Source organism: Loxodonta africana, chromosome 4 (genome assembly GCF_030014295.1).
Source record: "Loxodonta africana isolate mLoxAfr1 chromosome 4, mLoxAfr1.hap2, whole genome shotgun sequence".
Taxonomy (NCBI): domain Eukaryota; kingdom Metazoa; phylum Chordata; class Mammalia; order Proboscidea; family Elephantidae; genus Loxodonta; species Loxodonta africana.
The window spans coordinates 80,071,648-80,096,261 of record NC_087345.1 but is presented as its reverse complement, the minus strand read 5'-3'; the positions used below and the strand labels follow the sequence as shown (position 1 = coordinate 80,096,261).

Sequence of the window (24,614 nt, the reverse complement as noted above, 5' to 3'; positions counted from 1 at the left end):
TAGCAATGTATAATGAGGTCGTGGTGACAGAAGGCGCCTGAGGCTGTGGACTCCGTGGCCTACGCGCTTCCAGTTGACTCGGGCTCGGCCTGGTCCAGTCAGCAGGGACAGCCTGCGAGCTTCGTTTCCCGACCCTTGGGGCGGCGGAAGCGGGCCTGGGGCCGCCACATCGCGGCGGACCCAGGCAGCCCCGCCTGGAGCAGTTCGGATGCGAACGCAGGAGCCACAGGGGGACATCTGCACCTGCACTGGGAGACACCCAGGATTCCCAACATGGGCCACATGGCGGGGGTTGAAGAGAGGGTCACACTGTGGCTCCCACTTGGCCGCTCGCTGTCCAATTTTCCAACTTAAAGGGATACTTCTTTTGCTAAGAACGAAGCGGGCAGTGGCAAGGGATTGGGGAGGTTGTGTCTTGGGTTCTGCCACCCCGACCCCTCCTCCGGTCTGTTTTCAATTCAGTCTGCTCCTTGGCCCAGACTTACGACCTTTGCCGCATGTGACAGCATCATCCATCACCCACGCGGCCGCTCAAGGGAGTGAGGGCGTTGGGGGTCCCCGCACAGGGTCTGTGTCTAGTCCACCATTCTCTCCTGGGACTTGCTCTCCCGCCTGCGAACCAGGTCTTAATTGGGGGGCGGGTACAGGGGGAGGGGGCGTGACCATCGGACTTGATCTCAACAGTGGGCCTCATGTACCCACCCCTGGCACCCCAGCACCCGTTCTTTAAGCTCGGCACAGCCCGCCTCCCCGCTCCTCCCGCCCCCCCCTTCGGGCCCTTTGCTTAATTTCCTATTAACTGCTGATAAATCCAATTAAACCGCCGCTCTAATTAGGGACAGCTGCCGGATCCGCGAGGCGGGAAAAGGGGGGCGCCCCTCCCAAATGTAGGGGAAAACAGCCGCTCTCCCTGCTTGTCTGGCACCCCCTACCAGCACTGCCGCCCAATGAGCCAGTAAATTGGTTTTGCTTCAGCATTGTGGGGGGCCTTCTCGAGAATCTGGGGGGCCCCGATTTTGAGTCCCTCAGATTTCTAGATGAAGGGTGATCGGAGCCCTCTCTGTCTCCCCTATTTTCGTGGTACGCGGACCCCGAGGTGGGGTGGGAGCAAGGGGCCTGATTTGTGCGTGGTTTGCGGGGGGGGGGGGCTGTGATCTGCTCCTATTCCAGCCCAAGCGTGATTAACGGTAGGTTACCTGAGTCTTCCTTTATGATCCCCGCCCCCCCCCCCCAGAAGTCCGGGACAGTCAAGGGCAATGGGATCGGGAGACCGAACCCAGTTCTGCAGCTAGTCATCTGTGTTTCCTTCCCCGCTCCACACCTCAGCCTTCTAGAAGAAAAGGGGGTGCGTCCGTCCCAGGCCCCCTTCTTCCCAGCCCAGCTGAGCCTCTCTGCCCTCCCCCCGCTAGCAGCAGATGGTGCCCGGGCTCCTGCTGCCAACCTTGCTAGGCGGTGCCAACCTCAGGCCTGGCAGACAACCGGCAGAAGAGGAGCTCCCGGCTGGCCACGCCGACCCTCCCCCACCGCCATCAAGCTCAGGACTTTCCGCCTGCCCCACTTCAGCGACCACCCCAGGCTGCCTCTCACTGGTCCACTCCCAGGTCCCCAAACTCCTCGTCTCCTGCTCCCTTCCCCACACCTTCTCGCTCCCTGCCACCTGCCGCCCTGACCAGGCCGGAACATTTACATATTTGCATATGCAAATAACATTTGCATACGGCGCTCCGCAGGGGGTCTCGGAGAGGGCTGGGGAGCTGTCTACTCTGCGCCCTCTCACTCCATACCTGTCGGAAGGGGCTGCGGCAGGGGCCGTGCGGCAGAGGTTAGCCCCCTCGGCCTTGCTCCCCAGGTTCCCAGAGGACTTGTGGAAGTGTTGTCATGGAGACGGCACGCACCCCAGCCCCTCCTAGGCCTAAGGTCTCGGGCTTGGTGTCTCTGGTTCTCTCCCCCAGGTCCCCTGCTCTCCAACCGAGATCTTGTATCGCCCCCTGGCGGCCCAGATCGGCGCTGAGCCAGGTTCCGAAATGCAAGTGGCGTCTGCCGCTGCATCACAACTCGGCTACGGGATGCTGCTCCCAGCCGCGGGGGCGCGGGGGTGGTAACGCCAGTCCCGCTGCCTTTTTTTTTTTGACAAGAGGCCACACCAGGCGGATGCATTGGTCTCCTCACCTCCCACTAGCCTCAGCCCAGGTGGATCTCGGGTTATCCGATAGTAGTGCGGTGGGACTGTTGGAGAGGATTCGCCACCCCTCCGCAGGCCCATTCGTCCCCCCTCAGCCCCCCGTTAAAGATTAAACTTTTCCAACTTTTGTCAAAACTTTAATAAATGCACAACACCGACAGATCACCTCTCAGCCCCCCCTCCCCCTCCCTGCGCCTCTGAGAGGAGACGCGTCCTTCTTTTTCCAGCTTTCACAGGCTGGGCCCGAGGGGGTGCGGATGCGGGTAGCAGGTGCAGCTGCTCTGGGTACCAGGTTCCAGGGGAGCGGGAGCCAATTCCTTCCCAGAAGCCCCGTCATGCTCTGGCGGGCCTTCCCACCCCTCTCCTCTGTCCAGCAGTCCAGCTGCCTTCACCCCTTTTCTCCTCAACCTCCACTGGACCCGCCCAGAAAGGGGAATGAGGATCTCTCGCCTGCAGGCGCCTGCACCCCTAAATCTCCTCCAGGAAGTCGGTGGGGAACAGCCCCACCTTGCGGCCTGTGTAGACCTTGACGTAGCCACCAGCTTCGTCTCCTTTCTGCACCACGATCTGGGGGATTAAAGGGAGTAGAAGAATCAAGGGGAAAAAGTAGGAGAGTAGGGTAGTACAGGGGTCTGGAGGCCCATCTTAGTCTCATTAATGGGTTAAGATCTCCAAGGAGTGTGGAGCAATTCAGGTCTGCGGATGGGTTGAGGCACCAGAGATATACCTGGTCCTTCTTGAGAGTGATCTGCCCTATCTCGCGGTTCCCCACAAAGGATCTCGTTACACGGTGTACCCGCTCTCCAGCACGGACCCGAATGATGAAGTTTGGAGGGAAAAATCCGACCTTCTCCCCGATTTTCCCCTAGGGGAGATGGTAGGGAGAATCAATTTCTCAAGTAATAGGTTCTAAGTACGCAACTCATGTCCTTCTCTGGCCCCAGCCATTTCTTACCCGCCACCACTCCTCATTGGAGTCATCAATGACTGTGATCTTCTCTCCAGGCCTGGGAGAGGAAGGGAGGGGCCTGAGATTGAGGGCCTCACTCACATTCCGGATCCCAGCTCCTCCAGCCCCAACAGGCTCCAAGCCCTGAGCTCCCTTTCCCTTTTCCATAAGGACCCCAGCCCTTCCCTCTCCCCTGTCCACTTTCCAGTACCCCCCTCCTCTCAAAGCCTCTCACGGGAAATCCAGATCATCCTTCTCCAGGGCTTTGAACCGATAGAGAGCCACAAAATAGTGAGACTGCTGGAAACCAGGCTGCTTGTGCTAGGAGTGAGAGGGGATGATGAGTTTCAGCGTGCCTCTACCCTACACTGGAGGGTGGGAGGCCAAGGCAGGGGCATTCTCTAGACACATTACATTCCAATTCTCTTCCAGGTCCCTGAACTGAGAGGAGTTATATCCTGTGTGTCTGTGTGGTTGAAAGGACAGGTCAAGAGTGACGGGAACCCTAGAGATTTAAGTGTGAGCTTCTGCTGAGGCTCTGAGTAGTGTCAGACCTGGGTAGGGGAGAGGACTGGGGTCCTTGCAGGGAGGAAGGATTCTCACTTTCTCATCAGGTGTCTTCTTCTCAGCCTTCTTATCCCCTTCAGGGTTTCCTGGGATGGAAAACACCAAGAAATTGTTTCTAGCTTTTAGAGGGCTGCCCTCATTCTCTTACCCTTCTAATGAAGGGCTTTCTTTCATTTCCATGACTGGCCTGCCTTTTGCCCCTCCATCCCATGCCACAGCTGAGCCCCTGACCCTACTCCACTTCTATGGATAGAAGTGGGTGACACTCACCAGCCTGTGGTTTTCCTTCCTCTGATCTGGCAGACTCTGGCTCCTCCTCCATCATGGCTGCTAGAGGCTGCAGGGAGCACCAGAGTTAGGGAGATAGGGTCTTGGGAACCCATGCTTGCCCTGGCTCTCCAGTCAAGCCAGAAAACTACAGAATATGATCTCAGGGTTGGAAGGAGCCTTGGAGGAGATACCTAGTTCAACATCCTGCCTAATGAAGAGGCTTCCTCTAAAACAAACTGGAAGGTGGGTCACTCACATTGTGCTTGAATGTGGCTAATGACAAGGAGCTCACTACCTTACAAAGCAACCCATGCAATTTTGGGACAATTCCTATATTAAGCCTATGTCAATCTCCCTGTAACTTTTAGTTATTGGTCCTTACTTGACCCCTAGGGCAATATAGATCTGAGGACAATATAGATCTGAGGATAGCTGATATGAGTCTTCAAACCACCTCCTGTGATCCAGAGTCCAGATCCTTTGCTATACAGTCTAAGAGAGTAAGAGAAAAACTGACAGCACAGTTTTTATAATTCTCTTAGGAGAAAAGAACCCAAGAGTTTGCTAGCCTTTCTGTAAGCAGCCAAATCATACTGCTAGTGCCTAATAAGGCATAGTCCACTCCACAAAAATCCCTAATCTGCCCCAACCTCCATATCAACTACTTTAAGGCCAGATTTCTAATTCTGTTTTTATGCAGTTGTTTTTTTTTTTTTTTTTTTAATCTAAGACACAGATCTGTACATTTCTGCTTACAAAATTTCAAATTATTAGTTTTGGCCCATTCTTCTGGTCTATAAGATCTTTGAGTATATTATTCAGTATATTATTCCCAGTTTTCTAGTTCCCACAAACTTAATGACTTACCACTTATATTTGTGTCAGTGAGAAGAATGTCCATAGGTGAGGACCAACAACCAAGCCATGCTATAAGGCATCAGAAATCTCCTTCTAGCTGGACACTCCCTAAAGGACCAGGACCCTTTGAGAATTGTCTTTTAATCAGTTATAGGAAATCATCTAACCACCATCCACATTAGTCTATCCTGGCTGTCCAAAAAGATATACCCTGTCAAAGTCCTTGCTGAACTGGCACGCACTAAGTCTATGGCATTACCAATCTAGTAACCGTATTACAAAAGGAAATGAGGCTGGCCTTTGCTACTAGTTTTGTGCCTCAGTTTCTTCATCTCTAAGATTACCTTCACAAATCCTTGCACAGCTCTAGAATTCTGATTACTTGGCATGGCAAGTTCCCATCCTCAAATCTAAAAGCTCAGCTCTTGCCTGTCACCCAGTAATGCCAGGGGCCCGAGGCCTAGCTTTCAGGTGGTTATAGTGATTAATCTGAACATTCCAGAAGGGAGTTCATAACCTAAGAGACCCACAATGAACTAACTGCATGCAAAAATTTGTTATGTGCGATTTTAGGGGAAGAGGACCCATAGCTTCTGTTATTTTTCCAGAAGTGGGACATGATCTGCTCCATGTGGTCTCTGTGAAGAACCTCAGTGTGGAAGGTATACTGCTCTCACATTTTTCTTATCTGCCTGTCCCTTTTTCCGTTCCTTGTTTGCCATGATCACCCCAGTGCGAAGGGTTTCAAACACAGGGTCATTTCGATTAGCAGCAGCTAGTGGGAAAGGGAGAAGAAAGAAGGAAGACATTACTGTGGAGGCAAAGAAAGGCTTGGAGGAAAGAGAGACGTCCTAAGCAAGGGGGAGGTGGGATTGAGTAGCTAGATACCCATGGGGCAGTGGAGGAGGATTAGGGAAAGTCTAGCTGGGCAATACCTGGATCACCTATCTATAAACCTATTGCTGTCAAGTGGATTCTGACTCACAGCGACCCTACAGGGCAGAATAGAACTGCCTCATAGGGTTTCCAAGGAGTGGCTGGTGAATTTGAACTGGGGACCTTTTGGCTAGCAGCCGAAACTCTTAACCGCTGTGCCACCAGGTCTCTAAAAACATCACTGGAAATGTAATGGAAAAAAATTTTTTTACCAAAACTCCTTCCAGGCAGAGCATAATAGAGGCTGACAAATTTTTAAGTTGCTTGGAAGTTGGGGCATGCTCAAATAATCACTGTTCTCCTAAGGAGAGTGGGTCCTTTAATAGCTGGCTTTTGCTCTGCTTAGTGGCACATGCAAGCTGGGGTGCTAGTACCAATGGGTTCTTCTTTTTCACCCATGGTCCTCACAGAGTTCAGCCTCTACTCCAAATAAGTGCTGAACAAATTATCAAGGATTAAGTTTTCAAAGGTTGCCAAGTTATGAATCTGTCCAAGATGCCAACTGCTTTTGGTCTGGCCCTGAATTTGGCATGACTCTGTAACAAGGATGAGAACAGTCCAGAATCTTTGCTCTTCCTTAGAAATGATTTTGCATATGAAGAGCACAGATTTTTAATCAAGCAGATAGATTTCAGTTTTGGCTCTGCCTCTTGCTAGTTGTGTGTTGCCTTAGTTAAGTCTCATCTTCAGCTATAAAACAAGGGAAATAATATTGGCTCTATCCAAAATGGCTAAGAATATTAGGTTGAGAAAGAACCATGGGAAATAGAATCTGTTTTGGAATTTGGCTTCCAAAGCTAAAGATGGTATTGAAACTACCTCAACACTTGCCCATTCCCTCAGGTCCCATATGGGGCACTTACAAAGATCTTTGACACAAGCGTACTGCTGGTTGCTGTACAGTGGGGAGCTATAGGCCCGACGGAAACCAGGTGGCTGTAAGATGGGATAGGAGGAAGCATTAGAGATAGCCAAGTAGGACCCAGAGTCCCATCTCTCCCACTGTGTGTTCACCCCTTCTTAGAGTAAGAGATGGGCTGAAAAAGTAAGAAAATGAATGGGATGACTTGAGGGGCTGGCAAGGGTTGGCTGGCAACATGTCCCCTCCCTTCCGCCTTCTTTCTCCCCCAAAGCCGACTCACGATCTTGCCGAAGCACCTCTGCATCTCCACATAGGGCTGGCAATGCTCATGGATGTTGGTTTTGCAGTTTTTACAGCGAAGCCCAAATTTGTTGTTGACTTGGGAGAGGGGGGAGAACATTTGGGTGAGGTTCCTGATTTCCCTTTCCTTCTGCACCACTGCTGCTACTCTAGCTCTTGGGGTCCCTTTTCTGTCTGGGACCTTACACTCTCCCAGTCTCTAAATAGTATTTTCTTAAAGCCAAACACTGGCACAGCCTGTCTGCTATATAAATACTCATCTCCTAAACTCTCTCCCCCATCCCCTGCCTTCAACATCGCTCTCTCTTCACTTCCCTTCATGACTCACGCACAATCATCCGGGCACAGACATCACAGAACTTGGGCTTCTTGAAGAAATGATCCTTGAATTTGTGAGGCTTATCGTTGACAAGCTTAGGAGGTTCTGGGGGTGGCTCCTCCTCCTCCTCCTCTTCCTCCTCCTCTTCCTCATAGATGTAGTAGATGGGCCCACCCCCAGCTCCCACTGCCTCCCCATTGGCCTGGGACTCCAGGGGAGGCTCCATCTCCTTTGTCCCTGTAGACCCCTTCCTGAACAACTGCTTCAGCCGCTGTAGCTGAGGGAGGGAAGGAAATCCAATGTTAAAATAACTGTCACCCTGTCTAGAGTAGGTAAGGCTAAAGCTGATTGGCTATTTTCTAGTCCCCATGCCCCAGGATTAGGGGGTATGAGGGTTGCAGGTACTGGCTGGCATTCTAACAATAAGTCACATACAAGTGACATCAATTTAGACACTTTTCTTCAAGGGCTGTCATGGCTTCCCAGTTTCCCACACCCAATAGTCAGAGGCCCAGACTCACCCCTCTTTGCCGAGTCTCTGCTGGGAAGGAGGGCTTAGGGGACTCCAGCACCTCCTTTTCTGTCATCCTGCAAGAGGTTGGACCCCACTATGAAATCTAATCCCTAACTGCCATTCTTCTCTCCCTTATTCCTGTCCCTTGCAGTAGGATGGTCCTTGAAGGTGAGGCCTTGGGAGAAATTTGGTTAAATTCACAGGGTTTATGAACAAAAACTGCCACGGAGGTCCAGAGAAAAGCCAGGGAAACCAAAGAGCTTCTCAACTGAAACCAATACCCATCCTCCTACCTTGAGAGGCAACCCAAGTTTACAGCCCTAACAGTGTTCAAGGCTGCGTGGTTTGGGGATTTTTCTACGGGCACTTTGTTTCTTCTGTGAGGCTGTGGGCAAGAGAGATGTGACTTGATTTCCCAGGTTCCCTCTCTTCAAGAGGTTTAAGGTGTGTGTTCAAGTGCATGCATAGAGTAATGGGCTGGGGACACTATCCCTATCTCCTTTTTGAGCCCTGGGGGCCTCTTGCCTAGTTCTATCCCAGCCTGCCTCAGGTCTCAGCTATTTTAAGTTTTCAGAGTAATATGAGCCTTTCCTTCCCTTACTACTCCATTCCGTTGACCTCACCCCACCCGCCCTCCAATCCTAGCTCTAGTTCTGGAGTGTAATAATAATAATTCCTCATAAACTACTCATAGACAAGGGGAGAAATGAAGCTGAACAGACTAAGGATTGGTGAAGCTGGGGTGAGTAGTCCTCGAAATGGAAAGAAGATGAAGAGGTAACTTACATTTGGGGATTCCCTAAGCCAGTCCACAGTTTGGGGATGGAAGAAGGATCCCCTGGGGCCTTGGTAGTAGTGCTGGGGGAGGATCGGTCTTCTTCCCTGGGGGCTGAGCCCCCCCAGTACCCTCCGTACTCACACCGGCTACCCAGACGGTATTTGTAGACCTCCTAGCCTCTCTCCTTGGTGTCAGAGCTGAAATGACAAGGCTGGAGGAAAGTGGACAGCTGAATAACACAGCTGACACAGAGAAATTAGACACGAGGAGGTCTGGGGCAGGGCTGGACCCTAACCCCTCCCATCCCCCAGAGCTACTGTTCCCTGACTGTCTATGGTGAGCAGGCCAGTACTGGCTAAATTCAGGGATTGAGGGGCTGTTTCTGTTCATGCTACACACCCACTTGAGGGGATTTTAGGTGACTGAAGGTGAAGTCGAGATGAATTACTGACAGGATTCTCCAATCCATTTCCCAAGGTCCAAACACCTCCCCAATTCTATTCTTCTCAAGGGCCTACTTTAGGAAATACAGACTTCAATTTCTTAGCCTTGTCTTTTTATACCCTCAAGCATCAGCCTAACTCTAAACCTTTAGGAAGGAAAGGGCTGAGAACTGGGAAAGAGAAGATCATTTGACTCCTCAGAGCTCTCCTATCAGCTAGACTAGACTGCTTTCTTATTCATAGGTAGTTGGTGGGTACCCTGCTCTATCCTGTAAGGGAGTGAAGAATCTGTAGTACTGCTTTGTTCCCTCCAGCTGCACCCAGAGACTTTTTTTTTTTGTAATTAAAACTGTGTCCTCAGGATACAGGGAACCTTACCAAAATACCCAAACCAAACCCATCATCATCGAGTTAATTCTGACTCACAGCGACCCTATAAGACAGAGCAGAACTGCCTCACGGGGTTTCCAAGGAGCAGCTGGTGAATTCGAACTCTTGGCCTTTTGGTTAGCAGCTGAGCTCTTAACCACTGTGCCACCAGGGTTCCAAAGGGAACCTTAAGGGCTCTAAAAAAGACAGGCTAAGACTTCCATCTGAGGGGCACTAAGGGAGTGCAGGACTGACAACCAGGTAGGGATGGTCTAGTTAACAGTGGACAGAAGGCTCTAGCTGCACACAGGAAGTTTTGATCATCTGTAAATAACATCCCCTTTCCCCTGAGAAACTCCTGGGGGTAGAATGGGCATGTCTCACACTTCCTACTAAATCAATTTGACTCCTTGGTTCCATTTGCCTCCTCTGATACCCCAGTATCTGAACTGATGGGCCAATGAGTTAGCTAGCATTTGTATCTCACAAGGATGTGGCCTTCTCCTATTCTTTGGGCTGTGACATGGCTGGAAGAAGAGACACTCCCACCTCAGAGGAGAAAAATTTACAGGTGGCAATGTAGTGCTGCATTATCCCTTGTATCTGTAAGAAATAGAGGATTAGGTTGGAGGTAGGGTCAGACAAGCTTCAGAGGAGCCTGCCTAGAGATACTGCTACCCAAGAGATTTCCAGGGCAATGTACTCTGCCATTTCCACCCACTGCTCTTTTTTCTCTCTCTCAGGGGTGGGTGGCTGCTACTGGTTCTGCGGCTACAAGCTCTGTAATCGCCCTGGCCTGACTGGCCGTGGAACAACAGCGCCAACTCTGAGAAGCCCCAGATACAGGAAAGGCTCCATCTTGCAGAAGGAATTACATCTGCTCTTCTTCTTTCTTCAGATGCATAGAGATGGCTGAGCACAACTGGATAACAGAGCATCCTGGCACTGCAAGTTCAGCTGATACAGCTTTTATTACAAGAAGCATCCATTTCTGTAGGACCCAATCCTCTAGACGTAGGATTAAAGAAAAACTCAAGTACTCCATCCCTAAAGGGGTTTTCAGAAGATTAGATAGGACAGGATATGAGGCCAACATCTGAAGCCAGTACTGGGCCGAACACCCTGCTGCCCTGCCCCAGCTCAGCCATGAGGGCCTTAAATGATATTACAGAATTAACAGGCAGGAAGGACACTCAGAGGTCACCTTGTCAGTCCAAGTCTCTTATTTTACTAATAAGGACACACGGTGGTCTGGAGTTGAGTTGGGAGAGCCCAGAATCAAGGCTCCATTAGAAACCCAGCCATGGGCAGGGAGAAGGGCGGGGGTGGGAGGGGGAGGAACAGTCTTAGGAAGACATATGTGCATATGTTTAGGGACAGCCACCCGAACCCACATCAAACAGCTGTGGGGCTCTACTTACCCAGGACCTCCAACCCCTACCCACACCAGGACGGCAAGAGAAAAACGGGGACTGACGTCCAGTAACAGAAGATTTTTTTTATATTTAAAAACCAAACCAACCTCCCCTCAAGTAACCCCCAAACAAAAAAACCAGATTAAATAAAATTTACAGTGAATATACCCAGCAAACATCTGTATGTGCAATTAAATACTGTGTCTGTTACTGCGGCACGAACCTCAAACAAACAATATACAAGTGTTCCGGGAGTGGGAGGAGGTCCAAGTTTTAACTCTGTGGGGTTTGTGGAGACAAGATAGGGGGAATGAAAGGAAGGGGAAATCAATTTCGTTTTTCTTAATTCTGTCCATATAAATATACTCATAAAGACCAAAAAAGAAAATGGAGCTTGGGATGTTAAGGAAATAGGAGAACAGGGGAGTGTGGGATCCTCCTAATTCTACCTGGCCAAAAAACATGAAAGAAATTAATTTCATGGTGGGAGAAGAGATAAAAAAAATGATAGAAGAGGATGGGAAGGAGAGGGAAGCAGAGAGGAGCCAACCAAGGAAAAAGGACCATGGCAGGGGAGTCCAGTGCCAGTGTATCTTTTTCCATCTTTGTCCCTATAGTCTTAGGCTCCAGTTTAGCATGTTTCCCTACTTTGTGCCTCTGTCCATGGTCTGTCAGAATCCCTCGACCCCCTCCACCCTGACCCCACCCCTACTGTGCTGGTCCCTTCCCCTTCTCCGCTCACTGGGAGCTGGCTCGCTCCAGGATCCTCAGGTCATAGTTCTTTTTGGCCACTCGAAGTTTGAAGCGACTCACGGAGTTGTTGAGACGAAGGGAGGCATTTTGGGCAGCCAGCGGGCTCGGGAACACAGCCACGATGGTGTACAAGGCAGCGAGGTCCGCGTGGCGGCCATTCTCAGCAGTCCCACCGTTATCCCCCCCGGCCCCGCTGGGCAGCCCCTGAGCATCCTTGAGCCACTGGATCTTGGCGCCAGACATGGCCAGCTGAGTGAAGAGTTTGTCCGCCTCAGTACGGGTGATGCCCTCAGGGAGATCTGTCACCTCCAGCACCCGCCCTAGGACTGGAAGGGGAGGAGAGAGGACATAGCTGTGAGACACAAGTTAGTCACCTGGCAGAGAGTATTCAGCTCACCGAATCCGAATACCATGTCCTCAAAAGTCCAGCCTTTCCCACTTAGTTCTTTCCTCCCCTTTCCCCAAATCGACACAATTCCCCACCATTTAGACTCTGATCAGTGCCACCAGGAGAAAACGATGAACTTTTTCTCCTAGCCCAGAGATGTAGGCTGGGAATCAGAATTCCAGACTTATGATCTGGGGTCTTCTTCAGCTCTCTCACAGGGTACTGATACTGTGAAAGTTAAATGTGGTTTTTACTTGTGTTCTTTAACAAAGTCAATGAGGCAATCTGATACATGTTCCATAGTTCCCTTTCTACTCTGGCTGGCCCAAATAGATTCTTCCTTCTTATCATTTACGAAAGTCAGTTTCCCTTCCTTCTCTTGTTTAGCAAACTGCTTCCAAAAGAGAGATCTTATATGCCTAGTATGGAAGACCTGTAGGAGGAGAATTACTCTCCCATACCCTTTATCAATCTTCTCCTTAATTGGGTATAGGGCTACCAAAAGTAGAGGTCCTAGATTAGGATCAGGACTGCTCTCAGAAGACTCCTGGCTAGTTACAGTCTCAGTGGCCCCATCGGTGTGTTCTTCTCAATTTTTACCACTATGTTCCCCAGGACCTGGGATTACTTGGTAAGGGGAACTGAGACACCTTACTTCTCCTTGTTCTTGAACACAAAAGGTTCCCATTTCCACTCCCCATCCTAAGCTGGGTTTCCTACCCGCCCAGGGCTGCTGATGCAGGGTTGAGGGTGGGGTGGGGTGGGGATGGGCATGGGCATCTTCTCAGGGGATTCAGCATCCTATCACTCACCAACATCTGCTGTCCCCAGGTCAGTAGAGGCAGATTTGAGTGCTTGTCTCTTGCCCCGGTTTCCATGCTTCAATCCACTCTGTCCCTTCAACATTCAAAAGATAATTTTCACTTCAGGTAAACAACATCGACTGCCTTCTATCCCCATGTCTGCCTGAGAGATTGAGCAGTCATCAGCACCCAGCCCTGATGGCCCCACCCCACCAGGCAGTCAGACTGGCCAGGTTAGGGCCACTGGGAAGCAAAGAGCCCTTCCCTCTTGGCACTGGAATGAGTGACAAGAATGAGTACGGGAGTAGGGTAAGGCCCTTTAGCCCCTCCCATTTTGTCCATTCTCTCTGTTGGGTCACTTGTCTACCAAGCTGGTTGAGGCAGGTGGCTCAGACATAGTGTCCAAATGAGAAGGTGGGTCTGACGGCCCTAAGGCTGAGTGGGAGGGGATGGTGGACACTCTTACCTGGTGCACTGTGTAAGTCGACTGGCCATGGAGCAAGGGAGGGCAGATGGACAGATTGTACTGTAATGGCTGGCCCAGGAGGGAGTAGCGCCCATCACCTGGGGAGTAAGAGCAAGTGATTTTCTAGGAGTTTGAGCTTCACGGTATAAATTTTATGAGACTTCAGGGGGTTTGGGAGATGGACAGCAACAATGCATACTATTCTTACCTCTTCTATGATGGCAGTGTATATGTGACTAATTTAAGAGTTGTTTCTCTTCCTAAACCCCTTGGATCTCACAGACAAATGGGACTATTGGGTTCCCTTACCCTTGAAGAAAGCCTCTGCCTATGGTAGACAAAAGGCCCTGTGGAAATGATCAGGCAGGAAACCTACAGACCCTTACAAATACGTTTTATCTCTTAACTAGATTCTCCCCACCTCTAAACCCAGGGCTCAAATTTCTGACTCACATGAGAGGTAATAAAATATAGTGAAAAACAGCAGAGACTTGGAGCCAGGCTGCTTAGGTTCATATCCTGGCTCTGTTACTGGTAATGTGATGTTGGACAGTTTTCCCTCATTAGTGTTGTTGGGAAGGTCAAACAAATACATATAAGCACTTACAGCAATGTCTGGCACATATTAAGCACCATAAGCATTAGCTATTATTATTGATAAAATTACATTTCAAAGCACTTTTAAGTTTTCAAGCCATATTCTCATCTTGTTTTTAGATTGCTTGTGATAGCCAAGACAGAAGGCAGGTAAGATTATTCCCAAAAATTACATGTAAGATTTATATGTAATTAACCCCATGTTATGGATTAGGAAACTGAGATTTGGTTCCAAGTACTTTGCTCAATATTGCAAAATTAGTGAGTGGCAGAACTAGAACCTGAACTCAATCTCTTTTAACCCAAATCTAGTGTTCCGTCTTCTAAAACCATACTGGTTCCACTTTCCCAGCCCTCAGACTCAGCACTGATGGGTTAAACTCTTTTCATTCATAAGAAGGTTCCGTGAACTTCTTTTCCCTGGCTCATAGTCACCAACTCTACTTGACGGTGAATACCCTGGAGTAAGTTAACTAGGAGCAGCACTAGAGAACGGTGGGTGTCCTTAGTCTGAATAGGAATGTTAATTTCCTGAAGTTTCCTGAATAGAAAGGAAAAGTTAGCTCCCAGAATTGGACCAGCCACACTGATTCCCTGCCTCTTACTACCCTCCAGTTCTCCCCACTTAGGAGTGGGATGTGAAGGGTGAATTCTACAGCAGTTAGCCCTAATCTAACCCCTTACCCTGTGCTGCACCCCCGGGCCGGGGGAACTGTGTAAGGACAGGCAGGGGACTGAGTCCTGTGCAGACGCTGCTGAGGCTGGTGACAGGAGAGGGTGCTGGGGACTGGGTAGGAGATGTGACAGGGCTGCTGCTCATCTGTGTGGTGGCCTGTGGAAGAGAAGAGTGCATGTCACATAAACACCAAGTATTAGCCTCTATGGCTTAGCTTAAAACTCACATCCCTCAGGAAATAAATCTATCTGGTGAAGTGAGACTGCTCCTTCAAACTGCCCCCTTAGTTCCTTGACAAACAACTTGTATTATTTTAATGCCTAATTTTTCACACACTGTTTTAAGTATTCTCTGAGCAATTTCAGGTGTGTGTCCTATCTGGCACCTTAGGTCTTAGATTTCCTGAAAGAGGATGCATGCTTGTATTTCTTGTGTTTCTCCTGCAAAAGTGCCCAGGGAAAGACATGTGAAGTGGCTGCTCAGTCAATGGCAAAGACTGCTCCCTGGGAAGAATCCTTGCCTAGATGCGGCTGGGCTGCAGGACTCACCTGGGGACTACTTTCAGGATTGTACAGGTCTCCAGGCTTCTGCCCCCGCTGGTCTACACTGTAATATTTACAGTGACTCCACTGGACCATGGATGGGTTCTGGGGGGCCTGGGGTCCATTAGGGACATTCAGCTGCATGACCACCACACCTGGCCCAGAAGGTGACACTCCTGAGTGGCAGGAAAAAAGCAGTTGGTTGTGAATTCACACTGTATTTTGGCCTTCCAGCCAGTCCTGAGTGGGAAAGCCAGTAAACTGTGTCCTGCCAGGAATCTGATATGGTTGCTGATTCAGCTTCTAACTCTTTCTCCCCAAACCTGTGGAGGCTTGGGGGGAGGTAGGAATTCCAGATACCAATGCTTTCCTGGTCTTCACCTGGTGAGGGGTACTTTGGTATGCTTGGTAGAACACTACTCCATTTTGAGTTGGGTATTACCAAATGTTCAAGTGAGATTGCTCAGATGTGTGAACATGACACAGGACTCAGTCTGGGCTTAGCTGGCCTAAGTGTGACACACGCAGGCTTTCCTGGTAATGGCTGGAGATAAGTCAGTGATCTCTGGGGGTTCTGGAGAAGATGTAGCTTCACTAAGCCAGACGAACAAAGTATTTCTTGGTCAAGGGTGGAGTTGCGGAACATTCCAAGCAGAGAAAATGGCATGGAGATGTATGTCATATTCAAGAAATGACAAATAATTCAAGGTGCTAGGACACAGGGGCTATGTAGAGGAAGTATTCGGAGATGAGATGTATTTATTTCTTGACTTGACAAGCATTTATGGAACATTTACTATGTGCTAGTAATGCTGGACACTGGGTATACAACAAACGAACCTGGTCCTTGCCCTCATGGGATGGACAGTCTATTAGGGAGACAGACATTAAACAAATAGTTGGTGTCAGAATTTGAACTTCATCCTGTATGTGTTGGGAAGAGGACTTGCGCTTTGACGAGCTAACTCAAGTGGCTGAATGTAGGATGGCTGAAGGGAGGGAGAGGCTGGATGCAGGAAGACTGGTTAGAAAGCTACAGAAACAGAATGAAAATGAGGAGGTTCTGAATTAGGGCACTAGCAGCAGGAATGGAGTGGAAGAGTTGGATCCACTACTCTGAAGACTACACTGACAGGTTCAGGTGACTGACTGGATGTGTCCCGGAAGTTTTAGATGGGCAACTATGGATGCCATATCTTCTCACAGGGTGGGGGAAGGAAAGGGACAATGAAGAGGAACATTAAGTCCTGAATCTTCCTCACGGTGAAAAGCAAGGGAAGAGGTCAGGGAGCAGCAGTTCGGCAGAGAGTCCCTGCTGGGAGGGATGGGCAGGAGCTCTGCTTCGCCACAGGGGATTGTCCAGAGTGATGGTTTGCTCCTGACCTCCCAGGCCATATTCCCACTGAGGGACAGGGTGGGTTCATACGTGTGATGGTACAGAGATAAGGCCTGGGGATTGTTTGCTCAAAAAACTGCTGCAATGCTGCTGTTTTCATCGTGCAGTGCTCTGGGGCTGCTGCAGCCACCATCACATTGCTTCCTCTGATAGGAAATGTTGTAGCCTCTGCCCCGGGCACCAGTTATGCCGGGAAGTCAGCGTGATTGCTTTTCTCAGGTAGCGTTGGTCAAAGGAGGAGAAACGGTGGGAGGTCTGAAAGAGGCTCAGGAGACACAGCATCTGTCACATCTCATTCACCAGTCAATCTGTGACCCTCACCCTCTAGGGTTCACCTAATCAGAGAGCACAGATACTCAGAGAGACAGGTTCGCATCTCCCCATCCCCTGCCAAGGGGATGGGGAGATGCGAACCTGTCTCTCTGAGTATCTGTGCTCTTCAGCACAGCGTGTAGAAGGGCCACGGGAAAACTGCAGTTGTGCCGCGTTATGGACTGCCCCCTTACTATTGCTGCTTTGGGCATTTTACTTCCCCATCCTAAAAGCCCCACCTGCTCCAACATCCTCTACCAACAAAACTGCAACTGACCTTATTCTAACACCTCATTGCTACCTGAGGGGCTGGGCCAAAAATACTCACGTCTACAGCTTTTCTGCAAGGCAGCTCATAACCTGAGCCCAATGCCCTGGGCCAGGAAAGGTGGTGGATGGGGGTGGGTGGATATATGTGAGTACGCAGGATGTGGGCATAAGCAAGGCAGTGGAAGCTCTTTCTAATACCAACACGTAGCCGTAAGAGGTTATTAGGGGGCTCAAGGAGTGCGGGGAGAACAAAGTCCTCATTATTTTCTCTGATCCTAACAAAAACAAAGCCAGGGTTCTCAGTAGCAGCCTCTTTCCTGCGCTCTTCCCCACACTGAGTCCTCCCCCGCTGGCCTGGAGCATTGTTCCTTTATTCAGCTGAGGACACAGAGCACCACTCGGCTGATGAGCTGATTTTTATGCTTCTCTTCCTCCAGCCAAAAGCAGGTGGCATCCGTTAGGAGCTGAACTGTCGCTACTTCTTAATAGATGTGGCAATAAAAAAACCCAAAAAACCAAACAAACCACTGCCCAGTGACAGCACTTACATATAATCAGATTGGGGGAAGGAGTCAGGTTTAGGGGGGCGGGATGGGAAAGGGAAGAAGGGGGTTGAATAAGGAAATCAATTTCGGCTTGATATCTCTGAAAGGAGAGGGGACGTGTGAATGGCTTTTTAAGTGGTATCATTAAACCTGGGCAGAAAGGTCGACTGGGCAGGGCAAACCGCATAAATACAAACAGATGACATTTATGTCTGGCAGAACTGTTTTCCGTTTTTCTTACTTTTTTTTTTTTTAATCACTGAGGTAGAACACTGGTAGGCTCCTTTCTTACCACCAGAGATCAAATCTATAGAAGGAAATGTCCACAGAAATAAAATCCATAGGCATCTTTCCCAAATTACAGGATAGGATCCAATAATATCTTGGGGTCTTTTTCTTTGTTTTTGGTGGGGGAGGGGGTGTCTTCACGGAATGGGACAAAGAGTCTCAGCTTTGGAAACTCCTCAGCTACAAAATGAGTCAGTAAGTTTGTGAGAGGCTATTTCTGTATGCATCTCCCTCCATGCTGTGTCACTGTGAAGGGGGAGTCTGTGTGTAGTTATCACTGCCATTTCACGTCTGTGTGCACCTTCTCCAAACAGGGATCCCTCTAGAAACCTCAAAGGACCTGACTGCAAGCCATCATTTTAGTGGAAAGAAAAGTGATTCCTGGGGTTACAGTTATGTCTAATATCAAAGTGGAGGAATTAAGGTCCACGCCTGGGGGGAACTGCGTAACTACAAAAATGTATTAATAAACTGGAACAGCTGTTCCAGGAACAGCCAATCCTAATCCCTGCCTTTATTTTTGGAAAAGTGACCATGTTGCTATATAGGAGGAGGGCGGGTAACTGTCCTCTGAAGGTGACGGAGGAGCCCTTGTGGGCTATGCCTGCCTTCTATCCTCTCACTGAAGGGTAAGCTGAAAGGGAGGCAGAAGCAGCACTTGGTTTTCTACTTCCACGTCCTCTTAGATTTCCATGAGCAGGGAGTAAAGACTTTTAAAAATCAATGGGCTGATGAATATGGCCTTAGGCCATGTGGGTAGAAAAGTACAAGGGGCCAGTCAAAAGCCTAGGCTCAATCAGAGTAGCTAGGAAGAAGAGATATTACTGAAAAAATTCCAAAGAAGCAAGAAAAATAGAGGGTTTTCTCCATTCCTGCTGATTTGGGAAGAACCTAGATTATCTCCTTCCAATCCCAACACAGATCTCTAGAGCTGCTTACTTGCAGAACAATGGCTATTTTAGTAACCCAGTACTAGGTCCAGAATAGGTAATGAAAAATTCTTTTCACTTGGTTTGTTGCTGATTCAAAGATACTGTTCTGGAATATGAAGAGGAATAACCACAGAAAGACCCAATACATATAATGACATACCACTGAGAACACGCACAAAAATGCACATACAAGTATACCCATATGCACACGCGCACACTTATTTTAACAAGAGAGAAAATGCCCTGCGGTACCAAGCACCACCACAGGCTACAGTGGTTCTCAGAGCTGGTTTCTACAATTTCCATACCCCACTGGGAATTTCAAGGCCAAATGCCCCTGGCAGACACTAGGAAAAAAAGCTAGAGAAACCAATAATGTAATAAAGGGTAAGGGCTGTTGAATTTAAACCTCTCAGCATTTGGCCTGTAAGAAGACTGAAGTAATTACTCCTTGAAGGTAAGAACTGATCATGTTTTATGAGCAAGATTAATTCTGGAATCCCCTCCATAGCATCTAATGTTGTAAGGGTGCAAAAAATCTTAAATGAAAAATATTCCATTTCTAAATGGGAAAAACTGGCAAAATACCTCCTTCTTACCAGAAGAGGGCACTATGACATCCACACAGTAAGAGTGGATTGGGATAGCTGGAGGCTAAATTAAGGCTTCCTCCCTTCCAGAGCCCCTGGAGATTCTTTAACTGCAGCGCCCTGCTATATGGGGCGGGGGTTGTGAATGGGAAACAAGCAAGGGCAGCTGTACTTGGTATGTTGAGGAGTTGTTGGCAAAGGCAGACAGTGAGAGGCTGCATGGCATAGGCCTATTCACCTGTGGTGGCTGGCCCCTCCAAAGAGAGCCTTGAGCTATTTAACACGATATCCATTTATTACCCACTGGAAGGAAAGGAATAGAGTGCAGAAGCCTGTGGAAAACTTGTAATTGAGGATGCAGCATAAAACACAGAAAGTCAAAAGATCCAAGTTAAAGTTTTAGGGCTATGACCTCCGGCAAGTCATTTAACCTGGGTCTTAAATTTCCTCAAGAAACTGTGGTGAAGATAACAATGTCACAATGTACGTGAGCACACACTAAAAACTGCTAAACAAACCTAAGATATGACTTAAAAAACATTTTATCAGTCTCCTTCACACTTTAAAGAGAAAAGAAAAGCTGTCTATCGGAAGAACAAGTGTAGGAGACAGACAGAGGTAGGCACTGCATTTCCCAAAGGCATGTGAGGGTAAGGCTGGATTTGGCAAAAAAATGGAAATGAGGAAACCAATCAAAGATGTAGCTTTGGCATCTCTGAATATACTAGCCAAGACTTTGCTCTCTCCTAGTGATGGGGGTCAGTCAGGGACAGGCCAATCAATTCCTGCACTCTCTCTGTCCTTCCCAACTCTGAAGCACAAGCCCTTCAGCAGCATTTTGCTCTTGCCAGTGGCCAAACCACCCGTCTTCATCCTCTTACCTGAGTACTGCTGTGGCATCTGTGGCGGACTGCAGGGAGAGGGAGACTGAGGGATCTGGTACTGCTCAGAGCCAGGAGGTTGCAGAAACCCCACAGAAGGGCTGGGGAGACGGAGAAGAGAGGAATGGTGAGGCAGCAGAGGGAGGAACAGCTCCTGGCAAACAGCTGCTGCTTCCCAGGCCTCCCCCATGGGAGGCAGAGGCAGCTCCAAGCCATTCGCAGACCAATTTGCCATGCAATTTCTAAAATCACTCATCGGTTCAAAGTTAATTATATATATTTGTACTCGATCATCTTTCAATTAGAAAGCTGCTTATCAGTGCTACAGATGGAATGTTAGCGACACATGCCCTTCCCAACAGTGTGGAAAAACCAGACACATACACGGGCAATACATGCACATACACACAGACTCTAAGAAACACAACAGAAACACAGGCAAAGACTGTTACAGACATATATAGCCCTTGAGATGAGTAAAAAGAAGTAAGGAGATTTGTGATTTCAGGTATATACACGACGGCAAACACAGTCACCTAAAGATGAACGGGAGAAAAAAAGCACAAAGCCCTAGACAACATGGAGACATACATACAAAAACACAAGAGATAAATACACATACACTGAAAGACAGACACACAGAAATACAGTTAGGCCCAGACTTGAGTTCTAGTCCCAGCTCTGCTGCTAACTAGCTAAGAAATTTGGGTAAATTTCTTATCATCCCTAGCTGGAATTTCTTCATTTATAAAACAAGAGAAAGAAAGAAAACGAGGAGAGTTGACTAGATTATTTCTAAGATGCCTTCTACCTCTAAAATTCTATCAGCTATGACCTATACTCAGATATAAACAAACATATAGATATACCATATGAGAGTCTCCAACAGACACAAAGGTACACAGAAAACTGTACATATGTATACTCCAAAATTGCTTCTCTTAATGATGAACAGTCTCTGTCTCATAGTTCCGGGCCCCATTAGTTTGAAAAACAAAAAATGAGGAAATTGTGAAAACTGTCTCCAAAGATTGCATTTTTTTCTGCTGATGAGCTCTTAATTCAAATACAAATCAAGAAGGAGAAAAGCAGAATGAACTCCTTCATGTTCTGCCTGCTTTAGGGCACCACTAGGATCTTTACTCCTGCCTTTCTTAGGCCAGCGGACACAAAACCATGGCCCAACAGTTGCTGAATGAAGGCCTATGAGAGATGAGTCCCCACTCTCTGGGAGTCCTCACCTCGTACCATTCTGCTGAGCCGGTGGGATCACGCTGTAGTACACTGGCACGCCCCCTTGCACAGATTGGCTCACAGGGACCAGCAAGGGTTGCTGGAAAGGTGGCTGGACCACATTTTGTGAGTCATTACCCACTGGGACCTGGGCAGAGAAGAGAATGACTACTGTATTCCCAACTGAGCTCACTGAGAGAACAGCCTAGTCATCACTAGCCTAGGCACTACAGCTTCCTTCCCTGCCTCTTAGAGACCCCTTCTGTTTTCCCCATCTGCTTGAAGGAAATGCTTACAGAGCTATTTCCATTCCCCCACTTCTCCAATCAACCCTTGGGCATCTGACATAGAGGAAGGAGCCTGATTTCTTTTAGACTCTACTTTCCTGGGCATATACGCATTTCCACAGCTGTATAAAGACCAAACAATTTAAATAAAGATTTCTCTCAGACTCTCTCAGGGAAAAGAGTCTAAAAATTCTAGGGGAAAGTGGACAATATCTTAGTATTGGAATTGCCAGTCTGGAAGACTCTGGGGAGCTGTCTTCCCTTTCTTCTCCCCAGGGCCTGGGTGACCTTGCCCGACTCAGAATGCACCCACTTGGTAAGACGGCAGTGGAGTGTACTGAACCACCAGGCCTTGCATCTGGCCCCCTATGCTGCTCCTCTGGTTGCTGAGCAGGCCCTGGTTCTGTGGCTGCTGGACCCCAATCATGCCTTGGTAAGCCGCCTGCTGCTGGGTAGGCATCATGGGCTGTAAACCTAGGATGGGCGAGGCAGAGAAGACATTAGAACAGTCTCAACAACGTTAAGAGGTCACACTGTATCAGTAATTTCCCTCCTCCATTCTGTCTACCTTTTCTTTTTCTGGAAATTCTTCTTTTGGACCTAATCATTTCTGTATTTTTTTTTTTCTTTTCTTTTCGTTTTTGGATGGTGAAGGTAATTCTATTTCCCCCCTTCCCTCTTTATTGCCTTCTTACACCAGAAGTTCCTCTTACCAGGCTGCTGGGATGGCTGAGGCAGCTGTTGACCACGTTGGGGGCTGTAGGCCACCGAGTGAGAGAGAGGTCGATATTGCTGGTTGGAGTTAGGATATTGTCCAGGAGGATAGTAAGAAACCTGGATCTTTGGTGAAAGGGAAGAGATGTATGAGGGTCCCTCAAGTTTAGCCCCAACATCTCCACACCATTAAATGAATCAGAGTTGATAACCAGAAATCTCAAATAGAGATATCTGGACCTGAAATTGCAGGATTAGTATATACGTTTGAACGAGAAAAGGAAAGACTTCTATTGTATAGAAAGAAGACCTGGCTAGAATGACAACTCTCAAGTGCCAGGTGGGGAAAGGTATCCCCTCTGGTCTGTCTAAACTAGAGGACAAAATGAATTAGTGATTTAAACAGGGGACCTGAGCTGCTTACCTGTTGAGGGGGCTGCATGTAGCCCTGGGGTGGCAGGACTTGCTGAGTAGGTGGTACGTGGCTAGAGGTGGAATAGCTGGAAGTGGGGAGGGGCTGTCCCGTGGAAGCCATGATGAAGCTAGGCTGCTGAGGGTGCTGGGAGATAAGTGGAGGCTGGAACAGAGCTGAAGATGGGTCAGCTGCTTCAGTAGAACCTTGGCGGCTAAGGCTCATTTGTCCAAAGGGATTGCTGAGGTCATCTGCCTGTTGACAGAAAGGGGGACTTAAGGACTGAGGCCATATCAAGCGTCATCTCTTTGGTTTCAACACAGACAGACAAGACAGCAACAGCAACCTTCTCTAGAGGCTTACTTACATCAATTTGGGACAGTCCTGCCTCTGTGCACCTGAGGGGCGCTTTTTAGCCCTAAACCTGTCATGTGGTACTTTAAACCGTTGTGAAGTGAAGAGCTGTTTGAAGCCCAACTCCAGAGCCAGTCTCTCTACCACATATGAGATAACAATGGCTACCCTGATTATGATCTGTATTAGGGTTACTCGTGGGGAGGTGGGAGAAATGACACAACTGCTATATATAGAAAAAACAGGACTAGCTAGTAGGTTAGAGAAAAAGATCCTAAGTCTTTCCATTTTCTGTCTTTCTTATACCCCCAATCATACAAAGGGCACCTACATTGCTGTTAAGTCCTGTTTTATAATAAAGGTGACACCTTGAGTCGATTATGAGTAGGTAGGTTCCTGTGGCTCCCCAGCTCTTCCTATGTAGGGGAAAGACTGCTGGGTTCCCACTCCTGCTGCTTATCTCCTTACTTCCCCTTCAGATCATTTCCACCTCTGTTCTCCGACACTAGCCTAGAGTTCTCCAGCCCTTTAGAAACCACTTCCAATTCTCACCTCCGAAAGGAGGCCAAGGTGAGTGGCTGAGCTGGAGGGCGAGACTGACTGGCCAGTCTGTAATTGCCTTCTCTCTCGGCCCTCTTCCCTACGCAGCAAGAGTAATGGTGTTCCATCTCTCACTTGTGTAGTGATAAGCTTAGGGTTTGCTAGCTTTCTCTTCCTTTCTGCTCTCTGGACAGTAATTGACACATACACATACATGAACACACACCACAACCACACCAGAGCAGGAATCTTTTGCAAAAGAAACTAGTAAAAGCCAAAAGGCAATACTTTCTTATAGTTTCACTCAATTTTCACTCTGAAAATCTTCATGTTATGCTACCTTACTGGACAGGAATAGATGACAAAAGGACTGAATCGCAGGTTATTTTGAGGTCCACACTCCAGGACTTTTCAGAATAGAGATAAGAAGTGGGAAAGGAAAGACAGTATTCTAATGAAAAACCAGAGAGATGTGATTAACACAAGATAAAAAATCACGGCTCCTATAACCATGATGGAAGTTATCAACTCCCAGGCAAATCAGATCTTAAAAGAATTTGTAGTCACGGTATAAATCAACTTAAACAGCACATACTACTATACAGTGAGTAAGAATATTTTTTTTTAATAATTTTTATTGAGCCTTAAGTGAACGTTTACAAATCAAGTCAGTCTGTCACATATAAGCTTATATACACCTTACTCCATACTCCCACTTACTCTCCCCCTAATGAGTCAGCCCTTCCAGTCTCTCCTTTCGTGACCCTTTTTCCAGTTTCTAACCCTCTCTACCCTCCTATCTCCCCTCCAGACAGGGGATGCCAACACAGTCTCAAGTGTCCATCTGATACAAGTAGCTCACTCTTCGTCAGC

General features: G+C 48.4%; 2 protein-coding genes across 30 annotated transcripts in view; both read right to left on the bottom strand.

The window, feature by feature from the left end:
- Nucleotides 1–1,328: 1,328 nt before the first annotated feature.
- STAC3 (SH3 and cysteine rich domain 3) lies at nucleotides 1,329–10,591 on the bottom strand. Of its 7 annotated transcripts, XM_003405147.4 has the most exons (12): nucleotides 8,544–10,591; nucleotides 7,765–7,831; nucleotides 7,253–7,520; nucleotides 6,905–7,002; nucleotides 6,626–6,698; nucleotides 5,504–5,601; nucleotides 3,969–4,035; nucleotides 3,735–3,784; nucleotides 3,367–3,452; nucleotides 3,138–3,189; nucleotides 2,910–3,047; nucleotides 1,330–2,749 (listed from the first exon to the last, which is right to left on the bottom strand). In XM_003405147.4, coding segments are annotated over exons 1-12 (1,098 nt in total). In that variant the 5' UTR covers nucleotides 8,546–10,591; the 3' UTR covers nucleotides 1,330–2,650. The 7 variants fall into 7 exon arrangements, 6 of the variants coding, with proteins under 6 accessions (XP_023413762.2, XP_003405195.2, XP_064140083.1 ...); XM_023557980.2 differs by having other exon boundaries at nucleotides 1,331–3,047; XR_010321825.1 differs by lacking the exon at nucleotides 3,367–3,452 and having other exon boundaries at nucleotides 2,635–2,749; nucleotides 3,686–3,784.
- Nucleotides 10,592–10,825: 234 nt separating this feature from the next.
- The window catches only part of R3HDM2 (R3H domain containing 2), a 177,843-nt gene continuing 164,054 nt past the window's right edge, over nucleotides 10,826–24,614 (bottom strand). For all 23 annotated transcript variants that reach the window (XM_023557962.2, XM_023557944.2, XM_064284006.1 and 20 more), the window contains 10 exons: nucleotides 22,860–23,102; nucleotides 22,435–22,561; nucleotides 22,035–22,195; nucleotides 21,443–21,582; nucleotides 20,202–20,302; nucleotides 14,994–15,163; nucleotides 14,454–14,601; nucleotides 13,173–13,270; nucleotides 12,716–12,800; nucleotides 10,826–11,841 (listed from right to left, as the gene is read on the bottom strand). In XM_023557962.2, coding sequence (XP_023413730.1) covers nucleotides 11,501–11,841; nucleotides 12,716–12,800; nucleotides 13,173–13,270; nucleotides 14,454–14,601; nucleotides 14,994–15,163; nucleotides 20,202–20,302; nucleotides 21,443–21,582; nucleotides 22,035–22,195; nucleotides 22,435–22,561; nucleotides 22,860–23,102 — 1,614 coding nt within the window. In that variant the 3' untranslated portion in view covers nucleotides 10,826–11,500. The remainder of the gene's footprint in view (nucleotides 11,842–12,715; nucleotides 12,801–13,172; nucleotides 13,271–14,453; nucleotides 14,602–14,993; nucleotides 15,164–20,201; nucleotides 20,303–21,442; nucleotides 21,583–22,034; nucleotides 22,196–22,434; nucleotides 22,562–22,859; nucleotides 23,103–24,614) is intronic.

What these genes read in the sequence shown, in the direction of transcription:
- STAC3 (XM_023557980.2), bottom strand. An exon ending in CTGTGCCCGGATGATTGTGC is followed by an intron (nt 7,003 to 7,252) that starts GTGAGTCATGAA and finishes CCCTCTCCCAAG; the next exon opens with TCAACAACAAATTTGGGCTT. An exon ending in AAGGATGATCTGGATTTCCC is followed by an intron (nt 3,190 to 3,366) that starts GTGAGAGGCTTT and finishes TTCCTCTCCCAG; the next exon opens with GCCTGGAGAGAAGATCACAG.